General features: G+C 51.6%; 1 protein-coding gene across 1 annotated transcript; it reads left to right on the top strand.

Moving 5' to 3' along the window:
- The first annotated feature begins 2,901 nt into the window (after positions 1–2,901).
- LRRC15 (leucine rich repeat containing 15) lies at positions 2,902–16,243 on the top strand. The gene is made up of 2 exons (XM_058730879.1): positions 2,902–2,970; positions 10,818–16,243. The coding sequence occupies exon 2, from the start codon at positions 10,823–10,825 to the stop codon at positions 12,575–12,577; it is 1,755 nt and encodes a 584-aa protein (XP_058586862.1). The 5' UTR covers positions 2,902–2,970; positions 10,818–10,822; the 3' UTR covers positions 12,578–16,243.
- Positions 16,244–17,646: the final 1,403 nt, after the last annotated feature.

Below are 17,646 nucleotides of genomic sequence, written 5' to 3'. Positions count from 1 at the left end.
GACTGCTCATGGACAAAGCACCTGGTCACCCAAGAGCTCTGTTGGAGAGGGGAAATGAGGTTTTCATGTTTGCTAGACCGACATCCATTCTGCAGCTCACGGGTCAAGGAGTCATTTCTACTTTCAAGTCTTAGTCCTAAAGAAATATATCTCAGAAAGCTCTAGCCGTCATAGATAGTGATTCCTCTGATGGATCTGGGCCAAGTACACTGAAAACCTTCTGGCAAGGCTTCACCGTTCTAGATGCCATGAAGAACATTCATGATTCATAGAAGGAAGTCAAAATATCAACATAAACGGGAGTTTGGAAGAAGTTGATTCCAACCCTCATGGATGACTTTGAGGGCTCAAGATTCCAGTGCAGGAAGGAACTGCCGATGTGGTAGAAATAGCCAGAGAACCAGAATCAGAAGTGGAGACTGAAGATGGGACTGATTGCTGCAACCTCTTGATAAGATTTGAATGGATGAGAATGGATAAGATTTGAATGGATAAGATTTGAATGGATGGCTTCTTAGGGATGAGCAAAGAGGGTGGTTCCTTGAGATGGAAGAGACTTCTGGTGAAGATGCTGTGAAGATGGTTGAAATGATAACAGAGGATTGAGAATATTACATAAACTTAGTTGATAAAGCAGTGGCAGGGTTTGAGAGGTCTGACTCCGATCTTAAAGGAAGTTCTGTGGGTAAACTGCTATCAAACAGCACCACGTGTTCCAGAGAAATTTTTCGTGAAAGGAAGTGGCAAACTCCGTTGTTGCTTTGTCTTAAGAAGTCACCAGAGGCCACAGTTTTCAGCAGCCACCACCCTGACAAATCAGCAGCCTCCCACACTGAGGCATAGGTTCCTATCAGCAAAAACATTATGACTTGCTGAGAGCTTGGATGATGGTTAGCATTTTGAAAAAAAATCTTTTCTACATTTATTTATTTTTGAGAGACAGAGCACAGTGGGGGAGGGGCAGGGAGAGAATGAGACACAGAATCTGAAGCAGGCTCCAGGCTCGGAGCTGTCAGCGCAGAGCCCGGTTCGGGGCTTGAACTCACAGATCGCAAGATCATGACCTGAGCCGAAGTTAACCGACTGAGCCACCCAGATGCCCCTATGGTTAGCATTTTTTAGCAATGAAGTATTTTGAAATTAAGGTATGTACATTGTTTTACACATGATGCTATTCTTCACTTAATAGACTACAGTAGAGTGTAAATGCAACTTCATACGTTCTAGGAAACTAAAAAATTCATTTGACTCGCTTTACTGTGATACTGGCTTTATTGTGGTGGCCTGAAACTGAACCCACAATATCTTTGAGGAATGCATGTACCTGGGACAGCTCCCCACAGTAAAGAATCCTCTGGCCCCAAATCTCAGTAGTGGCAACATTTAGAAACCTGGTATAGATAAAATACTGTAGAGATGTAATAAGGTGCCTGTGGGCTCTATGGTTCACAGTAGGTGCTTCATAAATGTCTGTCCTTCTCTCAGCTCTTCACGGGCAAGAAAAGTATCTGATTCATCCCTGTGCGGACCTCGGCAGCCAGTGCAGAGTGGCTGAATGTTAGAATCAGGAAGGAAAGAAGGTAAAGAGGGGATATTTTTATTCTTCCAGGTTCTACAAAAAGGCGGTCGACGGCTCCAGTGTGGGGAGGTGAAGGTGCCTGGGTAGTAAGAGGGAGGGGGTTCTCCGCACAGAATGTTATTTGGAAGGGAGGTTGGTCGTTGAAGAACCAGGGCTGGGAGCTGTGGGGAGATCCCTCTAAGCGGTGCCTGCCCCTCTTGGGCTCATGTCACTTAATGGACAGGGTGCTTTTTGTTTCTGGCTCTGAATCATGGTGCCACCAGTGAGGAGGAATGTGACATGATTCAGGCTGTAGGGCTTGACCATCGCAAGCCACCCAAGTGACTATTTCGGTAATAACACTATGCAGTTTTATATCTTCCTTTCATCGCCCATCTCAAAGCACAGTGCAAACATTAATTAAGGCCCCTGGCATTCCATGAGGCATTGTGTGTAAATATCACTCTCCCCACTGGGCTGAAAAGGTAAACTGAGCCAGGGAAGGGCACGTGGCTCAGCCCAGCGCAGTTCCTGCCTTATTGAGACTGCATCTTGGAGAAGATGCTAGGGTTTGGCTGCCTCCTCACCCCATAAACTATGACTTCTTTCTCTTCTTCCCCAGGTCCTCTTGGTGATACCAAGAACAGAAATGGTTTCTTGTCCCCCACTAGGGCAGCCTGGAGTGGGCTCCAATGCAGAGGTGAAGGTCACAGGGAGCCTCTCATTCTTAAATATGCCCCTCGACCGCATGCCCCTATCTCTGCGGGGCGGCAGCCAGGGAGCAGAGGATGATATCAGAAGGAAAACGAAACTTTGTTTTTAGGGGGGGACACGGTTGGAGGGTACTTTATCTCTCTTTGGAAGTTAAATGCTTTTCCCACCATGTTAACAGATAAGCAAATTGGGTTAGGCACAGAAGAGTGTTCCTTGTATTATTCTTGCAAATTATCCGTAAATTTGAAATTACTTCCGAATTTCAAAGAAAAAGGGAAAAAAATCAATGCTTTTCTACAGCCACGGAGCTTTTCCAAAGCCGAAATGGCCAAGGCAGCGACTAAGTCCCAATGGAGCATTGGAGGCAGGAGGAGAACGTGTTCTGTTAAAAAAAAAAAAAAAGAAAAGAAAAAAGAAAGAAAGAAAGAAAAGAAAAAAAAAAAAACCACACAACTAAATCATGCAGGAGAAGCCCCCGCACCCTGCATCTCCGAAGAGGCTGTGCCCACGGCTGGGCCGCCCGCCGGCCCCGGCCCCTCCCCGCCACCGCGCCGACACTGCCCCGGGCGGTGACTCACGCCCGGACCGTTTAAATACGGGGAGTGCCGGGCCCGCCGCACTCATGCTGCCGCCTTGAGCCGGCCGCGTCCTGCTCTCGGGCTCCCTCTGGTCGACGGCGGGCGGGCGCCGAGCTGCTGGTAAGTGGGCAGGCCGGCCGCCGCGCCCTCCCTCCCTCCCTCCTGCCGGCCAGCGCCCCGGCTCTGTTCCCCACCTCGCGTCTGGCCGGCCGGCGTCCCGGGGAGAGGCTGGCGGGGTGCCTGGGGATGCTCTCCGGAGGGGGCCAACCCCCGCGAGCCTGGGGCCACAGGCCCCCTGCCCCACTTACCCTTACCGCCCCATGAGGTCCGTCTGCGGTGCTGCCCAGGTAGTTTTCAGATGCCCCGAAAGTTAACTAAATTATCACTGGGACTGTGCTATTAGGGGAAGAGGTTCTCTTTTTCCAAGGTTCAGGTTATTTTGAACCCGCGTCCTTTCCCCCAGCACTTACTGTGGTGGCCGCCAGTGGCCTGCCTGGCGTGTGGGTCTGTCCAGGACCAGTGGAGGGTTTCCCAGAAGACAGATCTGTCCTCTTTTCCCGGCCTTATCATTGCTACAAAAGTGGCTTCAGCAGAAGTGCCCGCCCAGTTCGGATCTCCAATTTGGATTTCGGCTGTGGACTGAGCATCGTTTCGGGGTCTAAGTTTGTGTGCGGCTTAGGCGGCCGGCAGCCTTGCCCTCTCGCCAGCCAGATGTGTCTGGGGGTGGCCGGGGCTGCTGGCTCTGAGCTGGGAGTCGGGGCTGGGTATGCATGTAAAATCCTGTGACTGAGGCACCCTTACCCGCACCTCTGCTCAAATGTAGAGGCAGGAGTGGGGCCACGGAACCAACTGTGGAAAAGCAGAACTTTTCTAGAGCTTCCCCCCTGTGCTGAAGTGTGAGAGAGCCAGTCTACCTCCAGGGCCAGATGTATTACCTCAGGGCAGGCCGCGATGCTCTTGGATTAAGGTGTCACTCAGACTGAAGGTGCCAGCACCTTCTGGGATTATATCACTGGATCTCCAGCGACTCCCAGATATGCTGGTGCCACCGTCTCCATAATTTAGAAATTCTCTAACGGCTGTCACTTCTTTCACTGCACTGATGGGACATCTGGGGTACAGTCAGGACCGGACAGTCCCATTTGCCTGTGGTCTTGAGTCTGTGGGTGGGCTTGGCAGTGATGAGACAGGCCTGGGAGAGAGGTCAGGGCCAGGGGGGAGCGTTGTGAACAGACCCTGCAGAAAGTCAGGGCACTGGAGGCTACCTGGGCTTGCTCCGTAAATGCCGGGGGTGCTGGGCTGCGGATGGGAGTAGTTCCAGATGCCAAGAAATAAGGAGAGATGGGGGAGAAGCTGTCCCCACTCGGTCCTGCCAGCACATGCTCCCGAGGCTGTGATTACACATGGCAAATTGCTTCCCTAAATCCCGACCACGAACGAATGACTATAACTTCTGGTTTCACTGCCTCTCTGGGGCTTTTGGGACATAGGATTTAGAAACTTTTTCCAAGATGCTTTGTTAAGAGGTTCATCCATTTCTGTCTGTTTTGGGTCCCCTGGGTGTCACCCCGAGCAGGGGGCTGTAGCCGGTGGCTTCTTTCATAAAAGCGTCAGTCGAGTGGGAGCTTCTCCCCTGCTCTGCTGGCAACTTTGTTAGTATCTCCTGCCCCTTCCTGTGAGCTAATTACAGGCCTGCTTTGGCCTCTGCAGGAAGCCCTACCTCCCCTAACCCTGGGGCTGGAAAGGACTTGCTTTTTCTTACTCATGTTCATTTTTAAACAAGTGAAGAATGTTTTGGCTTTGAAGGACCAGGAGAGATGGGGTCAACAATTGAGTCAGGTGGGGGATGAGGGGGTGGCTGGTGTTCCCTTGGGGCTCCAGCATGCTTTGTGTTTGGGGTAGAGCATTCCTAATTTGGGTAAAACCCTGAGGGGGCTGTGTGTTCAGATTATGGGATTAATCCCTTCTGGCAACCCCTTCTGTCCCTGCCCTCTGCTCTTCCAGGCCACTCAGGTGAAATTGAGCCAACATGAGCATCAGAGCAGCCTTTAGGAAGGACATCCCTCAAACAATGCAGGCTGGGAGTAGGGAGGGGTATTTGATCTTGGTTAATAATGCTGGGCAGCTGGAGGGTGGATTGCATGTGAGCCTGAGATCATTTTAGGACAGAGGGCGTAAAACCACCTCTTCCCCCCTTTCAGGCACTGCCAGACACATGGTGGATAAGGTCCTGAAGCCTTGTGATAAGGTTCAGGGGCTCACCAAGCTCTACAGTTAGGCAGAGTCTTGATCTGGATGTCAGGAATCTTCAACTGACTGTGTGACCTTGAACAAGTCCGTTCCTCCTCTGGGCCCCTTAGTTTTCCCATCTACAAAATGACCAGATGGTTTGACAGGATAGTCAAAAGGCCCTTGCACCTCCGATGCCCTGGGCTCTAAGTGCTGCTTTTGGAAATAGCCTCTACTGCTACATTCAAATTAGCACAAATCTCAGATTTCTGACAGCGGTGACGAAAGGGCCAGGGAAGGGAATATTGGTAGAGGTCTCTGGGCGAGGTCTGTGATTTGGCCTTCAGCCTCCTTGATCCTGAGTTCAGTCTCTCTGTTCTTGGCAGGAAATGACACAGGTCAGGAGTATGTATCTGAGCTGGGCTAGACCCCAATGAGTGCTTCTGAGTATAGACCATGGACACCTACATCAGTGTCCCTTGGGGAATTTGTTAAACACTGGAGAGTCTGGGGCCCACCCAGGCCTAGGAATCAGGATCTCTGTGGGTGGAGTCTCGCGAGATCCTGGTTTTACTCAACAGCAGAACGAACAGTAACTATCAGTGACATTTATTGGGTACTCATTCTGTGCCAAAGACGCCTCTCAGTGCTTTGTGGGTAGGATTCATTTAATCCCCACAGCTGCAATGTTACTTCTATTCAACAAGCATCCCAGGATCTTCCAGGTGATTTTTATCTACTGATTTGGGGTGTAGGGTGGTTACCCCCCGTTTAGTGCGATGGGGATGTCTGGATGCACTGAGCCTCTCAATCAGTGGCTTTAAGCCCGTTGACCAAGCACTGATGAGCAACTTGATAGAGGCTGATACTGGCTGGAGGGGGTGGCAGAGTTGCTGGGGGTGGGGGAAGACAACCCCTCAACAGCTCCAAGCCTGACATCTCCCTCGGCTGGATGGGGCAACATGTCACTGCAGGTGAGGCCATGCTTAGGGGAAGACCTCTGTGGGGAGAGGGCACAGACCAGGGAAGGAGATCTTCTCTCGGGTCCTCAGTTTCCCCAGGTGCACTGGAGGGGGTCAGGACCAGAGGCTCCACAATCCCATGAAATGGCTCTTGGCTATTTGAAGATGCACTGATTAAGAAGCGGGGTTGCCCTGCCTGGGAAACTTCTGCAACAAGGTAGACCTGAAAAGATGGGTATGAGTTCCTCAGTCTTGGCATGAAGGGGCTAGGCCAGGTAGCGTTGCCAGCCGTTCAGGGTAACCTGCATGGTCTATGGAAGGGAGGGCAGGTGAATGGTGGGGCTTCAGGCCAGATTTCCTTTCTGTCTCCAGTCAGAAGATATCAGAGCTATCAAGGGCCCTTGGAAGTCTTTACAGGAGGCCTGGAGAATGTACCCAAACTCACACTCCAGTTTAACATCAAGACCAGCGTCGCACATCTGTCTCCCAGGCTTTTTCCAGAAGTTTGCTCCGTGGCATTGCAATAAGAAGGCATCTCCTCCCAGGGAACCTCATGTTTAGGGGATGTGAATGATGGTAATAAACCAAAAAAGTGCCAACCCACCAACCAACAAAGCCCAGGGCTTCAACGCTAATTATGTGTTCACTCATGAGTCACAGGCAGTTCTTGCTGAAGAGACTCACAAAGTGCCTGGGCCAAGTGCTTCTGCTCCTGGGGAGGGACCGCGTCAGGGTGTCCTGGTGAGCTGCCTGTCCGTCTGCTTGGCTTACTGAATTCCTGGGCCGGCGACAGACCCCGGGCTGTCCCTCCTCCTAGGACAGGGGCTGGGCTGAGTCGCTGCAGTGACTGAGGACGCCTTCGGCCGCCTGGGGGAGGAGGGTATAATTAGGGTAGCTTTGTGGGTCTTTAACTGGCATTTGTCACGGCTGCCAAGCGGCACCGGGCAGCGTGTGCTATTAGGCTGCTGTGTGCCGGGCTCCTGAGCACGGCCGCAGCACTCGCTGGCTGGCCGGCCCTGTGCCTGTGGCCCCTCCATCCCCTGAGGGCTCTGTAGCTGGGTTGGAGGTGGGCCCTCTGGAGGTCCTTTGGAGCAGTCGGTGCCTTGTGGCGGGAACAAGTGCTGGAAAACAGGAAGCCGCTGCGTGTGGCGCTGGGGCGGACTCCACAGACATAAGGATTTATAAGAAGGAAAATCTGCAAATTCTTGCAATGTTTGTCAAGCTGAGTGTGGTCCATTTCAAACAACAGTGGCTCTGTTCCCATAAGGGAATTATCTTTTCTCTCTTCCTCTCAAGCCGTGAGGCACCCTCCCCTGGCCCTGGGCCCTCCCTGAGACTGGCATGACGCCCTCCCCACCTCCCCCCGCCCCAGCTGGGGAATGCAGACTCAGGGAAGGTCTGAGATGGCTTCCTCAGAGGGCATCTCATCCCACACCCTCACTTACAGATGGGGAAATCTGACAGGGACTGCCTTGGACTTGCCAGGTTGTGGGCACTTAAGTTAGTCCCCGACATTGGGACCACGGCACCATTTTGAAGCATGGTGAGCATAGAAGTAGACATTAAAAATAAATGAAGCACATCGCATTACCAGGAGCATTTAGAGCTTCTCCTTTTTTTTTTTTTTTTTAATTTTTAAATGTTTATTTATTTTTGAGAGAGAGACAGAGGCAGAGCATGAGGGGGGGAGGGGCAGAAAGAGAGGGAGACACAGAATCCTAGCAGGCTCCAGGCCCTGAGCTGTTGGCACAGAGCCCGACGTGGGGCTCGAACCCACAGACTGTGAGTACCTGACCTGAGCTGAAGTCGGACGCTTAACCAACTGAGCCACCCAGGCGCCCCATTTTGTTAAGTCAGTCCAGGGGGTAAGTCTTTCACACACACATGTACCAAGGAGATGGGCCAACACCCACACCTGTCCACACAGACCCTTGGGAGCACAGGCACAATTAGCTGGGTATATGGATCTCACATCCTTGCTCTGGACTCAGCCTTAGAATCCCAAAATCTTGGGGGATAGACAGGACATCAGCTGTCATCCAGTTCAATACCCTCCCAGCTGTAGGAATCTCCCCTCCAGCATCCTTTCCAGAGAGTTGGTCTGCCTCTGCTTGAACACTTCCAGTGATGGGGAGCTTACTAACTCCATGGGTTGTCCATTCTGATTCAGACAGTGGTGAGCTGAAATGTGCTCCCCTACAGTTTCTGCACACCACTTTTGACCTCTGGAGCTACAGTAAGGCTGCCTTCTGTGTCCCAGGGCAGTCCTTCATGTGTTCTTGGCAAGTGCTTATAGCCTCCTCCTATCTTCTTCCAGATATCTATCCACAGTTCCTTCAACAGGTGCTCAGAGGTTCTCATTTCTAGGTCCCCTCACCGTCCTCTTACCCCTCTCTACAGGGCCTTCAAGGGACCAGTTTGTTATTGGCCTTCTTGAAGCTGGGGCACAGAAGCACAGGTGTGGCCTGATGAGGGCCATGTAGAAGAAGACCATCACTTTCTTTGTTCCACACTTAATACTTCTGTTAATGCAGGCTAAGATCGACATTAGTTTTTCTGGCCAGTCTTCTTTCTCTGTAAAAAGTCTTAAGTCTTTCCCCTGGGGTGGATGTTGAGTCACTTTTCCTGTGCCCCATGTTTAGGCTGTTCATTTTCTACTCTTAAGTTCTGGACCTTCTTTTGTCTATACAAATTTGTGCTTCTGGATGTGTCTATAGCTTCATCGGACCCCATTCCTCTGCATCTAGACTCTGGTGGCCAAGTTTTTCTTTCTTTCTTTTCTCCAACACGTTACATAGTTACTCAAGTCCTTGATGCAAAAATACAACAGGTCGGGGCTTGGATGGGCCGTGAATAAATGAAAAATCAAGGTCTGGGTGGGGAGAGATAAACTTGGGTTCTGTCCTCAGAGTAGGCTTGTTGAGAGGGCAGGAAAAGGGTGCACGGAGTTAAGGCCAGGTTGGGAAGCCTGGATTATTCTGAGTTATGGGCCAGACTTTGGACTCCATGAGTTCAGGAAGAGAGGCTAGAGAAATACCTTCCCCACCCAGCCAGTTTATGCCTCACATGCCATCATTTCAGATTCCTTGCTCTGACCTGCATTGCATTGCATTAACACTCAAAGCACTCACCCAAGAATCTGGAGGTCCCGGATTTAAGCTCTGAGCCTCAGTTTCCCTGCTTCCTTCATCCCCAGAAAATAGTGGGGATGTATGATCAGCCGTTCTTCGCCCTTTGGAAGTTAGAGACCCCTTTGAACCTCAGTTGGAAGTTACAGATACTGCTTTACACATACTCAGAAATCTCTAATCCCCTTGAGTAAGACTTCCAAGATTAAAAACACTTTGAGGCCTTCCTGCCTCCATGAGTCTATAGAGTCCAAGTCGTGGATGACCTTGAACAACCGCACGCATTTGCACAACACTGTGCAGGACACCCCCACATTCATTCTTCTGTTTGCTCCTCCCAGCAGCCTCAAGAAGGGGCAGAGGCTATCCTCCCAATTTAACACACGAGAAAGCTGAGCTTGAAGGTTTCAAGTTTCCTTTCAGGTCAAACAGCTAGTTAGTGGTTCTTAACTCTACGTAGGGCTCAGTGCCCACAGCTCATGGCTCCACCATATTGTATACGTTATATATCTAATTATATATATATATATATATATATATATATATATATACACATATCTGTATATGTATCACTTCTGACCTCTGATCTTAAATATCACCTCTGACCTCAAATATCAAACCTTTCATGGGTTTGGGCTCCATTTCCAGATCAGCACCATGCCCTGTGGGAGCATATGGCCCTACCACCTTTCAGCTCAAAGTGCATCCCAAGTTTTCTGGGACTGACTCAAGGCCACTCAAAATTTCTTTGTGGAAACTGCAACTAGTACCCAGAAGGTAGACCCCAGGCATTGGCTCCTTCCAGAGAGACAGGAAGTGGCATAGATAATTTCCTTTCACTGGGAAGGGTTTGAATTAAAGCCGGGAAGGGGTACCGAAGGGCCAGGTTGTCAGTGGTGGTGATGGGGCAGGGCAGTGCCGGGAAGTGCCAGGCAGAGGAAAAGCTGAACTCGCCCTCTCGTCCTTTCTGCCAGATCAGCAGCGCATCCTACCTTTGTTGGCTGCTGCTGCTTTCCCAGAAGAGGTCCATGTTTATGGTCTTAGCATCTTCTGCCAGGTCTCATTTCCTATCTGCTCCTCCCGAGGAGGTCATGTTCAACCAGCAAGTTAGTTGCGCTGTGAGGGATACAAGGATGCGTCTGATCCAGGGGGCTGGATCCAGGGTACAACCCAGACAAGATACTGTTCCTGCCTGAAGGAATCTCTGGGGATGAATGATGAACATCCCTGCCCTTGAAAAACTTATTGACTAGAGAAGGACAGAGACGGGGACGCAACGAATTCCGAACGAGGCCAGCTGTGGCATGGCCATAATGGACACTGGGAAGACCACCTGCGTGGGAGGGCAACTAATGCTGACTCACAGAATCTGGGGAAAGCTTCCTAGAGGCGACCACATTTGAGCTAGACTTGGAAGTATGGGGAAGATTTAGATGAGGACAAAGAGCACTCCGGGTGGGGGAATTGCTTGGCATGTGGGAAAGGTGAAGGGGCTTGCTGACCGGACCGTAAGTAGCATATGGCAGGGCATGTGGTTGTGGGGTTCAAAGGCAAGCCGGTGTTTGGCACCAAAGGTTGACGTGGGCTTAAAACTAACAGCAGTGTTGGTGAGATGACCCTGACTCACGTGTGCTCTCTCCCCTTACAGAGGCTATGTCGCTGAAACATTACCTTCTTTTGCTGGTGGGCTGCCAAGCCTGGAGTGCAGGGCTGGCCTACTATGGCTGCCCAACTGAGTGTACCTGCTCCAGGGCCTCCCAGGTGGAGTGCACTGGGGCACGCATCGTGGCAGTGCCCACTCCCCTGCCCTGGAACGCCATGAGCCTGCAGATCCTCAACACGCACATCACCGAACTCAACGAGTCCCCATTCCTCAACGTCTCAGCCCTCATTGCCCTGAGGATTGAGAAGAACGAGCTGTCCCACATCGTGCCTGGTGCCTTCCGTAGCCTGGGCTCGCTGCGTTACCTCAGCCTTGCCAACAACAAGCTTCAGGTGCTGCCTATTGGCCTCTTCCAGGGCCTGGACAACCTCGAGTCGCTCCTTCTGTCCAGCAACCAGCTGGTGCAGATCCAGCCGGCACACTTCTCCCAGTTCAGCAACCTCAAGGAGCTGCAGTTGCATGGCAACCACCTGGAATATATCCCTGATGGTGTCTTCGACCACCTGGTGGGCCTCACCAAGCTCAATCTCGGCAAGAATAGCCTCACCCATCTCTCGCCCAGGGTCTTCCAGCGCCTGGGCAACCTCCAGGTCCTCCGACTGTATGAGAACAGGCTCTCAGAAATCCCCATGGGCACTTTTGATGGGTGTGGAAACCTCCAGGAGCTGGCCCTGCAGCAGAACCAGATTGGTATGCTCTCCCCTGGCCTCTTCCACAACAACCGTAACCTCCAGAAGCTCTATCTGTCCAACAACCACATCTCCCAGTTGCCCCCTGGCATCTTCATGCAGCTGCCCCAGCTCAACCGTCTCACGCTTTTTGGGAATTCCCTGAAGGAGCTCTCTCCGGGGATCTTTGGGCCCATGCACAACCTGCGTGAGCTTTGGCTCTACGACAACCACATCACTTCTCTGCCTGACAACGTCTTCAGCAACCTCCGCCAGCTGCAGGTCCTGATTCTCAGTCGTAACCAGATCAACTACATCTCCCCAGACGCCTTCAATGGGCTGGTGGAGCTGCGGGAGCTGTCCCTCCACACCAATGCGCTGCAAGAGCTGGATGGGAATGTCTTCCGCATGTTGGTCAATCTACAGAACATCTCCTTGCAGAACAACCGCCTCAGACAGCTCCCAGGGAATATCTTTGCCAATGTCAATGGCCTCATGACCATCCAGCTGCAGAACAACCAGCTGGAGAACCTGCCCATGGGCATCTTCGATCACCTGGGGCACCTGTGTGAGCTGAGGCTCTATGACAACCCCTGGAGATGCGACTCAGACATCCTACCACTCCGCAATTGGCTTCTGCTCAACAAGCCCAGGTTGGGGACAGATACTCTCCCGGTATGTTTCAGCCCACCCAGTGTCCGAGGCCAGTCCCTCATCATCGTCAGCGTCAGTGCTGCTGTCCCCAGTGTCCAGGTCCCAGTGATCCCCGAGGTGCCCAGCTACCCGGAAACACCACAGTACCCGGACACACCCAGCTACCCCGACACCACCCCCATCTCCTCCACTACTGAGTTCACCAGCTCCGTGGAGGACTACACTGACCTGACCACCGTTGAGGTCACCGAAGACCGTGGTACGTGGGGCATGACCCAGGCCCAGAGCGGGCTGGCCATTGCCGCCATTGTCATTGGCATCATTGCCCTGGCCTGTTCCCTGGCTGCCTGCATCTGCTGTTGCTGCTGCAGGAAGAGGAGCCATGCGGTCCTGATGCAGATGAAGGCACCCAACGAGTGTTGAAGAGGCGGGCTGGAGGCGGAGCTGGGGGACAGTGGGACCACTGGAAGATCTGGGAGTTTCATTGTTCCACCTCCACCTCTGGGTCCACAGAGCCATCCCCTGCTTCCTCTCTGCTCCCCAAGAGAAAGGCCCCCCCCCCCCCACTTTTTCCTGACCTGCCTGGTTCTCCTAGAGAGAACTACAGGAGAATCAGCTCTTGCAGGGCCTTCTTAACCACCAGGGAGATCGAACTGGCCATGGCAAAACCCCCCTGGGGTTTCTAACTCATGTCTAATTCACTCGAGAAAGCCCCTCTCCACAGCCTCACCAGCTCTCCTCCAAGAACAAGCTTCCCTGTGTCCACAGCCCTGCTGGCCTCTGTAGACTCCGTTCTCATGTCTGCTCACTTTGTGGGAATAGTTCTCCCCGGGGGGGGGGGCAGCTCCTCTCCCAAGTATGATGTAAGTTGATTCCCCTTCCTTCGCTTCCCCCCCACCTGTGGCATGGCTGTCCCCTGTCCCCTGAAATGAAAGGTCTCCCTCAATGTTCTGCTCCTGAAGGCAGGGTGAGTTCTGTCCTCAAAGACGGCTTCCACCCACTCAACTGGCTTCCTGAGAGTGGCCAAGCACCCTGGCTTTCGGATGCTGTGAAAGAGACAAGGAGGGACCATGTCGCTCAGTTCCTGTGGAGAGGGCCGCTGTCAACATCTCTCACGGGATCGTTATCTGGAAAAGGAAGAAGGGCACCAGTGCAATAAGTCAGCCTCATGGAGAATATTTCTGAACTGCAGACTTTGCTTTGAAAATGTTGGTCCCTTGGGGAATAAGATCATGTAGAATGTCTGCCCCCTAAAAACATTTAAAATCTGCTTATTGGTACTGGATGGAGAAAGCACCCAGGTACCAGGGGGCCCTTATGTTCACCCCTAGGGTTTTTCTCTTTTAACTTTTTATTGAAGTGTAGCATACGTACAGAAACGTGGGAGTGTGATCATGTAGTGTTGGATGGATCTTCACAAACAGTTCATACCCATGTAATCAGCATCCACATCAAGAAACAGAGTATCACTAGTATCTTCAATCCTGGGCTTTAACTGGAGAATAGAGGCTTTTGGAGATGGGTCCCCATGGCCAAGCCAGCCCCTCACTGTCCTTGCCAGCCAGCCCTTGCAAAGGCCCAGCTGCCAGGGGTGGCGGAGAGGATGTGGGTACATTCTGGCCTAGACAGCAGATGTTATTAGATCCCCATGCCCCAAGGCACCCAGGATGGCCAGGTTAGAGGTATCTCGACTGCAGAAGACCTTTCTCTGCCAGCAAGTTGTCTGCTGCTGATCGGAGGCCCCTCTGCCTGGTCCTTTTATGGGCATGCTATGCCTTATATCTGTTTTTAATTTTCACTCCCCATTTGAGGGAAGTGAAATAGTTCAGAGATGAGATCCTTTAATTGAAAAGCCAAGTGTAATGGAACCCGGCAATCCTGTTAGTGTGGTAAAATCCCCCATCAGTCAGCTAGACACGGATGTTCATCACATACAGCAGGCAACATCAGGGCATACAGAGAGGTCACGCTGGGTCAGGGGGCTCTCTGGGACTCCTTGTGCCTGTGGCCTGGTTATGAGAGTGGAGTTGTTTGGTCCGGGGTTATAATAGTCACATAAATGCCTGCCTTTGTCACCCTTCCTGCTCCACACACATTCACACTGGTAAAGAAATTTTGCTCAGGGCAACTCACATCTTCGTCTGGACAACTGGTCTATCAGTTGAGAGGTAAAAACAGTGAAATGGAGAATTTCGGGTGCCTATGTCTGCCCAGGAAAGAGCTGCAGCCAATGCTATCACGATTCGGAAACCCTGACTGGCTCTTACTAGTTTCCTCTGTAGCACAAGATGAATGGGAAATCCCGCGAGGCCTTAGCAGCACGGTGCTACCAGGTTCCCAACAAAAAGGGTCCATGAAGGGATGTGCTAACTAGTACACTTAGTAGTGTTATACTCTCTGTCCCAGAGAATCTGGGAGAGACAGGGCTTGTCAAAGGCAAAAAACATCTTCTCTCCAAGGTAAATCTGGGCCTCCAAAATGTTTTCAAAATATTTATAGCAACTAGTGGACAGGTACTGACACTTGCCAGAGCATGAAAGGAAGTGAGCCCAGAGCTTGGGGCATGGGCATCATTCCACTGATGGTGCTGCCCTATTCGATCCTGGGGCCATCAGGGGAAGCTGCCTGCTTTCCTCCAGACAGGAAGCATGGTGTGGCACCGCCTCCGGTGTCTCGTTGTACAAGGGTGCAAGTGGGCCAGAGATGGCAGGGAGGTGAGGAAGGAGTCATCTTCATCCAGTGTGTCCCCTTTACCTGACCCTCTGGCTTGCTTGTCCCTTTCTTTCATCAGAGTGGCTTGGATGGAGCCACTGGGCCTCCAATTCTTCGGCAGGCATCTTGGCCTCTCTGCACCATGTTGTCTGGTCAGGAAGCTACCAGAAAAGCTGGGTGGAGTTTCCTTTCCAACAAGACATTGCATTTGCTCACTTCTCAGCGCTGGAGCGAGCTGCTTTGTCCCCCAAGGCTGAGGTAGGGCACAGAGTTCACTTTAATTTTTCACCTTGCCGGTACTAGCAGCTTCCATTAATGTTAATGTTGCAGGAAAGATAATAAAAGCCAGTTAGAACCACTGTTTAGCGACGATGCTTACTTAAGTGCGTAGATACCCTTTAAAGCACTTAACGAGCATTTTCTTTTTAAACTTCACAGCACCCTTGTGCATAGATACTACCGTTATCCCTTTGAAATGGGTCTAAAATCACTTTCTTCCGCAACGTTATTCAGTGGGCTGTGGGTTTCCCTTCTGTCCTCAAACTTTGTACGAGACCTTGTGGCCTGTCCTGCACTTTCATCAGTCGAGAAAATGGGAGTCACTTTCCTGTTGCTTCTTATAGTCCCAGGCATGGGAACCTCATGTGGTAGTGTGTGGACCAGAAGCCTGGTCAATACAGGAAAACATGAAGTTCACCCGTCCCTTACAGAAAAAAGGCCCCTCTCATGGAAACTGTTGGGGCTGTGTGTGTGCTCTCTTCCTCTTTAGGAGTTAAGGGCGCAGCTCAGCTCTCAGGACTCTTCATGGGCAACAACACAAGTTCACAACCCTTCAGATGTCAGTGCGGAGCAGTTTCAGGAATCTGTTTCCAAACTCAGGAAGCTTATGGAGAGCAGACAGCTAGAGATAACTAGGTAACTAGAGCCGGTAACCAGACGTTGGCTGTATCCCAGCCTTTAGCTACAAACCACTCCGAGCTCAGCCCACAGATCGTAGAGTCAGAACCGAATCCAGGGTGCTGGGGAGGTGGTGGTGGGCTCGAGGAAGAAGCCATCACTGGGGTTCGGAGAGGGGGGCCGGGCGGGTGCTTCTCCAGGCCAGACTCCTCCCAGCCTGGATCTCTCCCTCACCTACGGAGAGCTCCTTCTCACCAACCTGTTGCCTTTATGCTGCATTCAAAAGTAGATCATATTCGCCTCGCTTAGAGAATCACTGCAAATAATCCCAGGTGCTTGGTGATGCGTTTAGAGATTTCTAGGCCCCCAGGGTTTTATAGAGTGTGAGCCCTGGTGGGCAGGGTTGGGGGTCCAACTTCGCTGGACGCTGCCCGTAACAACCGTGGTGTACAGAATCAACAATAAATGGTATACACAGGATGCCTGTGCTCTCTATGGACGTCTTGGCTAAGGAATCTCACACCTGTTGATTCTACTCCTGTCACATGCGTGCAAGGCTGACCCAGACAGCCCCTGACAGAGAGTAGGTTCCGAGCTGGGAAAAGGCCTTTCGAAAGTGAGGGGGAACAAAAATGGAGTAACAAATGCTATCTATAGGCCACTGTGGCTGGAAGGAGTCTTAAGAATAGGTTCAACCTGAAGAAAGTGAGATCCAAGGGGGAAATGAGTTTCCCATAGTCACCTAGTGAACTTAGCTGAGCTTGGACTGCAGCGGGTCCCCAGACCTCCAGACTGGAGGTTCTTCTATGTCACCAGAGAGGCCACGAAGTCCACTCAGCCTTCATTGACCATGCACACGCACACGCACACACGCAGACTCAGGCGGACAGGACTCTCCTGCACACCTCAGGACTCCTATCAGTGTGAGCACCAGGCTCGGTGAGTCACAGGCTGTTAGAAGACACTAGCTCCCTCCAACATGTCCAGGTGTCCCCAAAACTCGTTCAGGTCTCCAGATTGCAGGGGCTGCCATAGTGGCTGGCATAGTGCTTCAGAGAGGAATGACTCTGTTGTTCCTTTATCCCGCTGCTATGCCCAATAAAGGAGCTTCAAACTGTATTTTCCCAGGCCCTTTTTAGCTCTTAGATCCCTTCTGCCAGGTGTACGTTTGTCCCAGGAAGCTGGACCTGAATGGGGGTCAATAGTGTGCTTGTTGTGCTTCAATGGTTGGGGCAACGCTTGTTGTCCTTCCTTCACCACTGGACCTGGCCTCTTAGACAAGTTTCTGGAGTTCTGGGTAATGGAAAAAGGGGTTAGAGTCTTTATCCAATTTCCCAGAAGGTCCCTAGAGTTCCTAATGCAAATCTCCCCTTCACACACACACATCAGCCCTCTACCACACCCATTGCACAGATGGGAATGCAAAGACTTATAGAGATAAAATAACTTGTGTGAAGTCTGGTTAATTAGGTGAAGAGCCAGGATTCAAACCCGGATCCACTGATACCCAATTTCTCTTGTTCACCATGATATTGACAAATAGACAAACTCTCTTTCTGCAGATGAGTGTCAGTGTGATAAGAACCTATTCAGAGCACAGGGCAGATTGGACTGTTCCCCTAGCCTGGCTGTGAGTCTTCTCCAGAGGTGTCTCCCCTTCATTCACCCCTTGGCCTCTGGCCATTCTTCCAATGTGCCATCTTGCCTCTGTCAGCCTGGGTGCTACGAAGGTGGGTGCTATGAAGGGCGGGTGCCTTGGAGGGTGGGAGCTATGGAGAGGGGGTGCTTTGGAGGGCGGGTGCTATGAAGGGTGGGAGCTATGGAGGTCCACAGGTTTTCTCCCCTCTGACACGCTCCCATTTTCCTCTGCCAAAGTGTGGATT

Source organism: Neofelis nebulosa, chromosome 5 (genome assembly GCF_028018385.1).
Source record: "Neofelis nebulosa isolate mNeoNeb1 chromosome 5, mNeoNeb1.pri, whole genome shotgun sequence".
In the NCBI taxonomy this organism is placed as follows: domain Eukaryota; kingdom Metazoa; phylum Chordata; class Mammalia; order Carnivora; family Felidae; genus Neofelis; species Neofelis nebulosa.
Note: the sequence above shows the minus strand (reverse complement) of the source record. Positions and strands in the feature narration are given on the sequence as shown.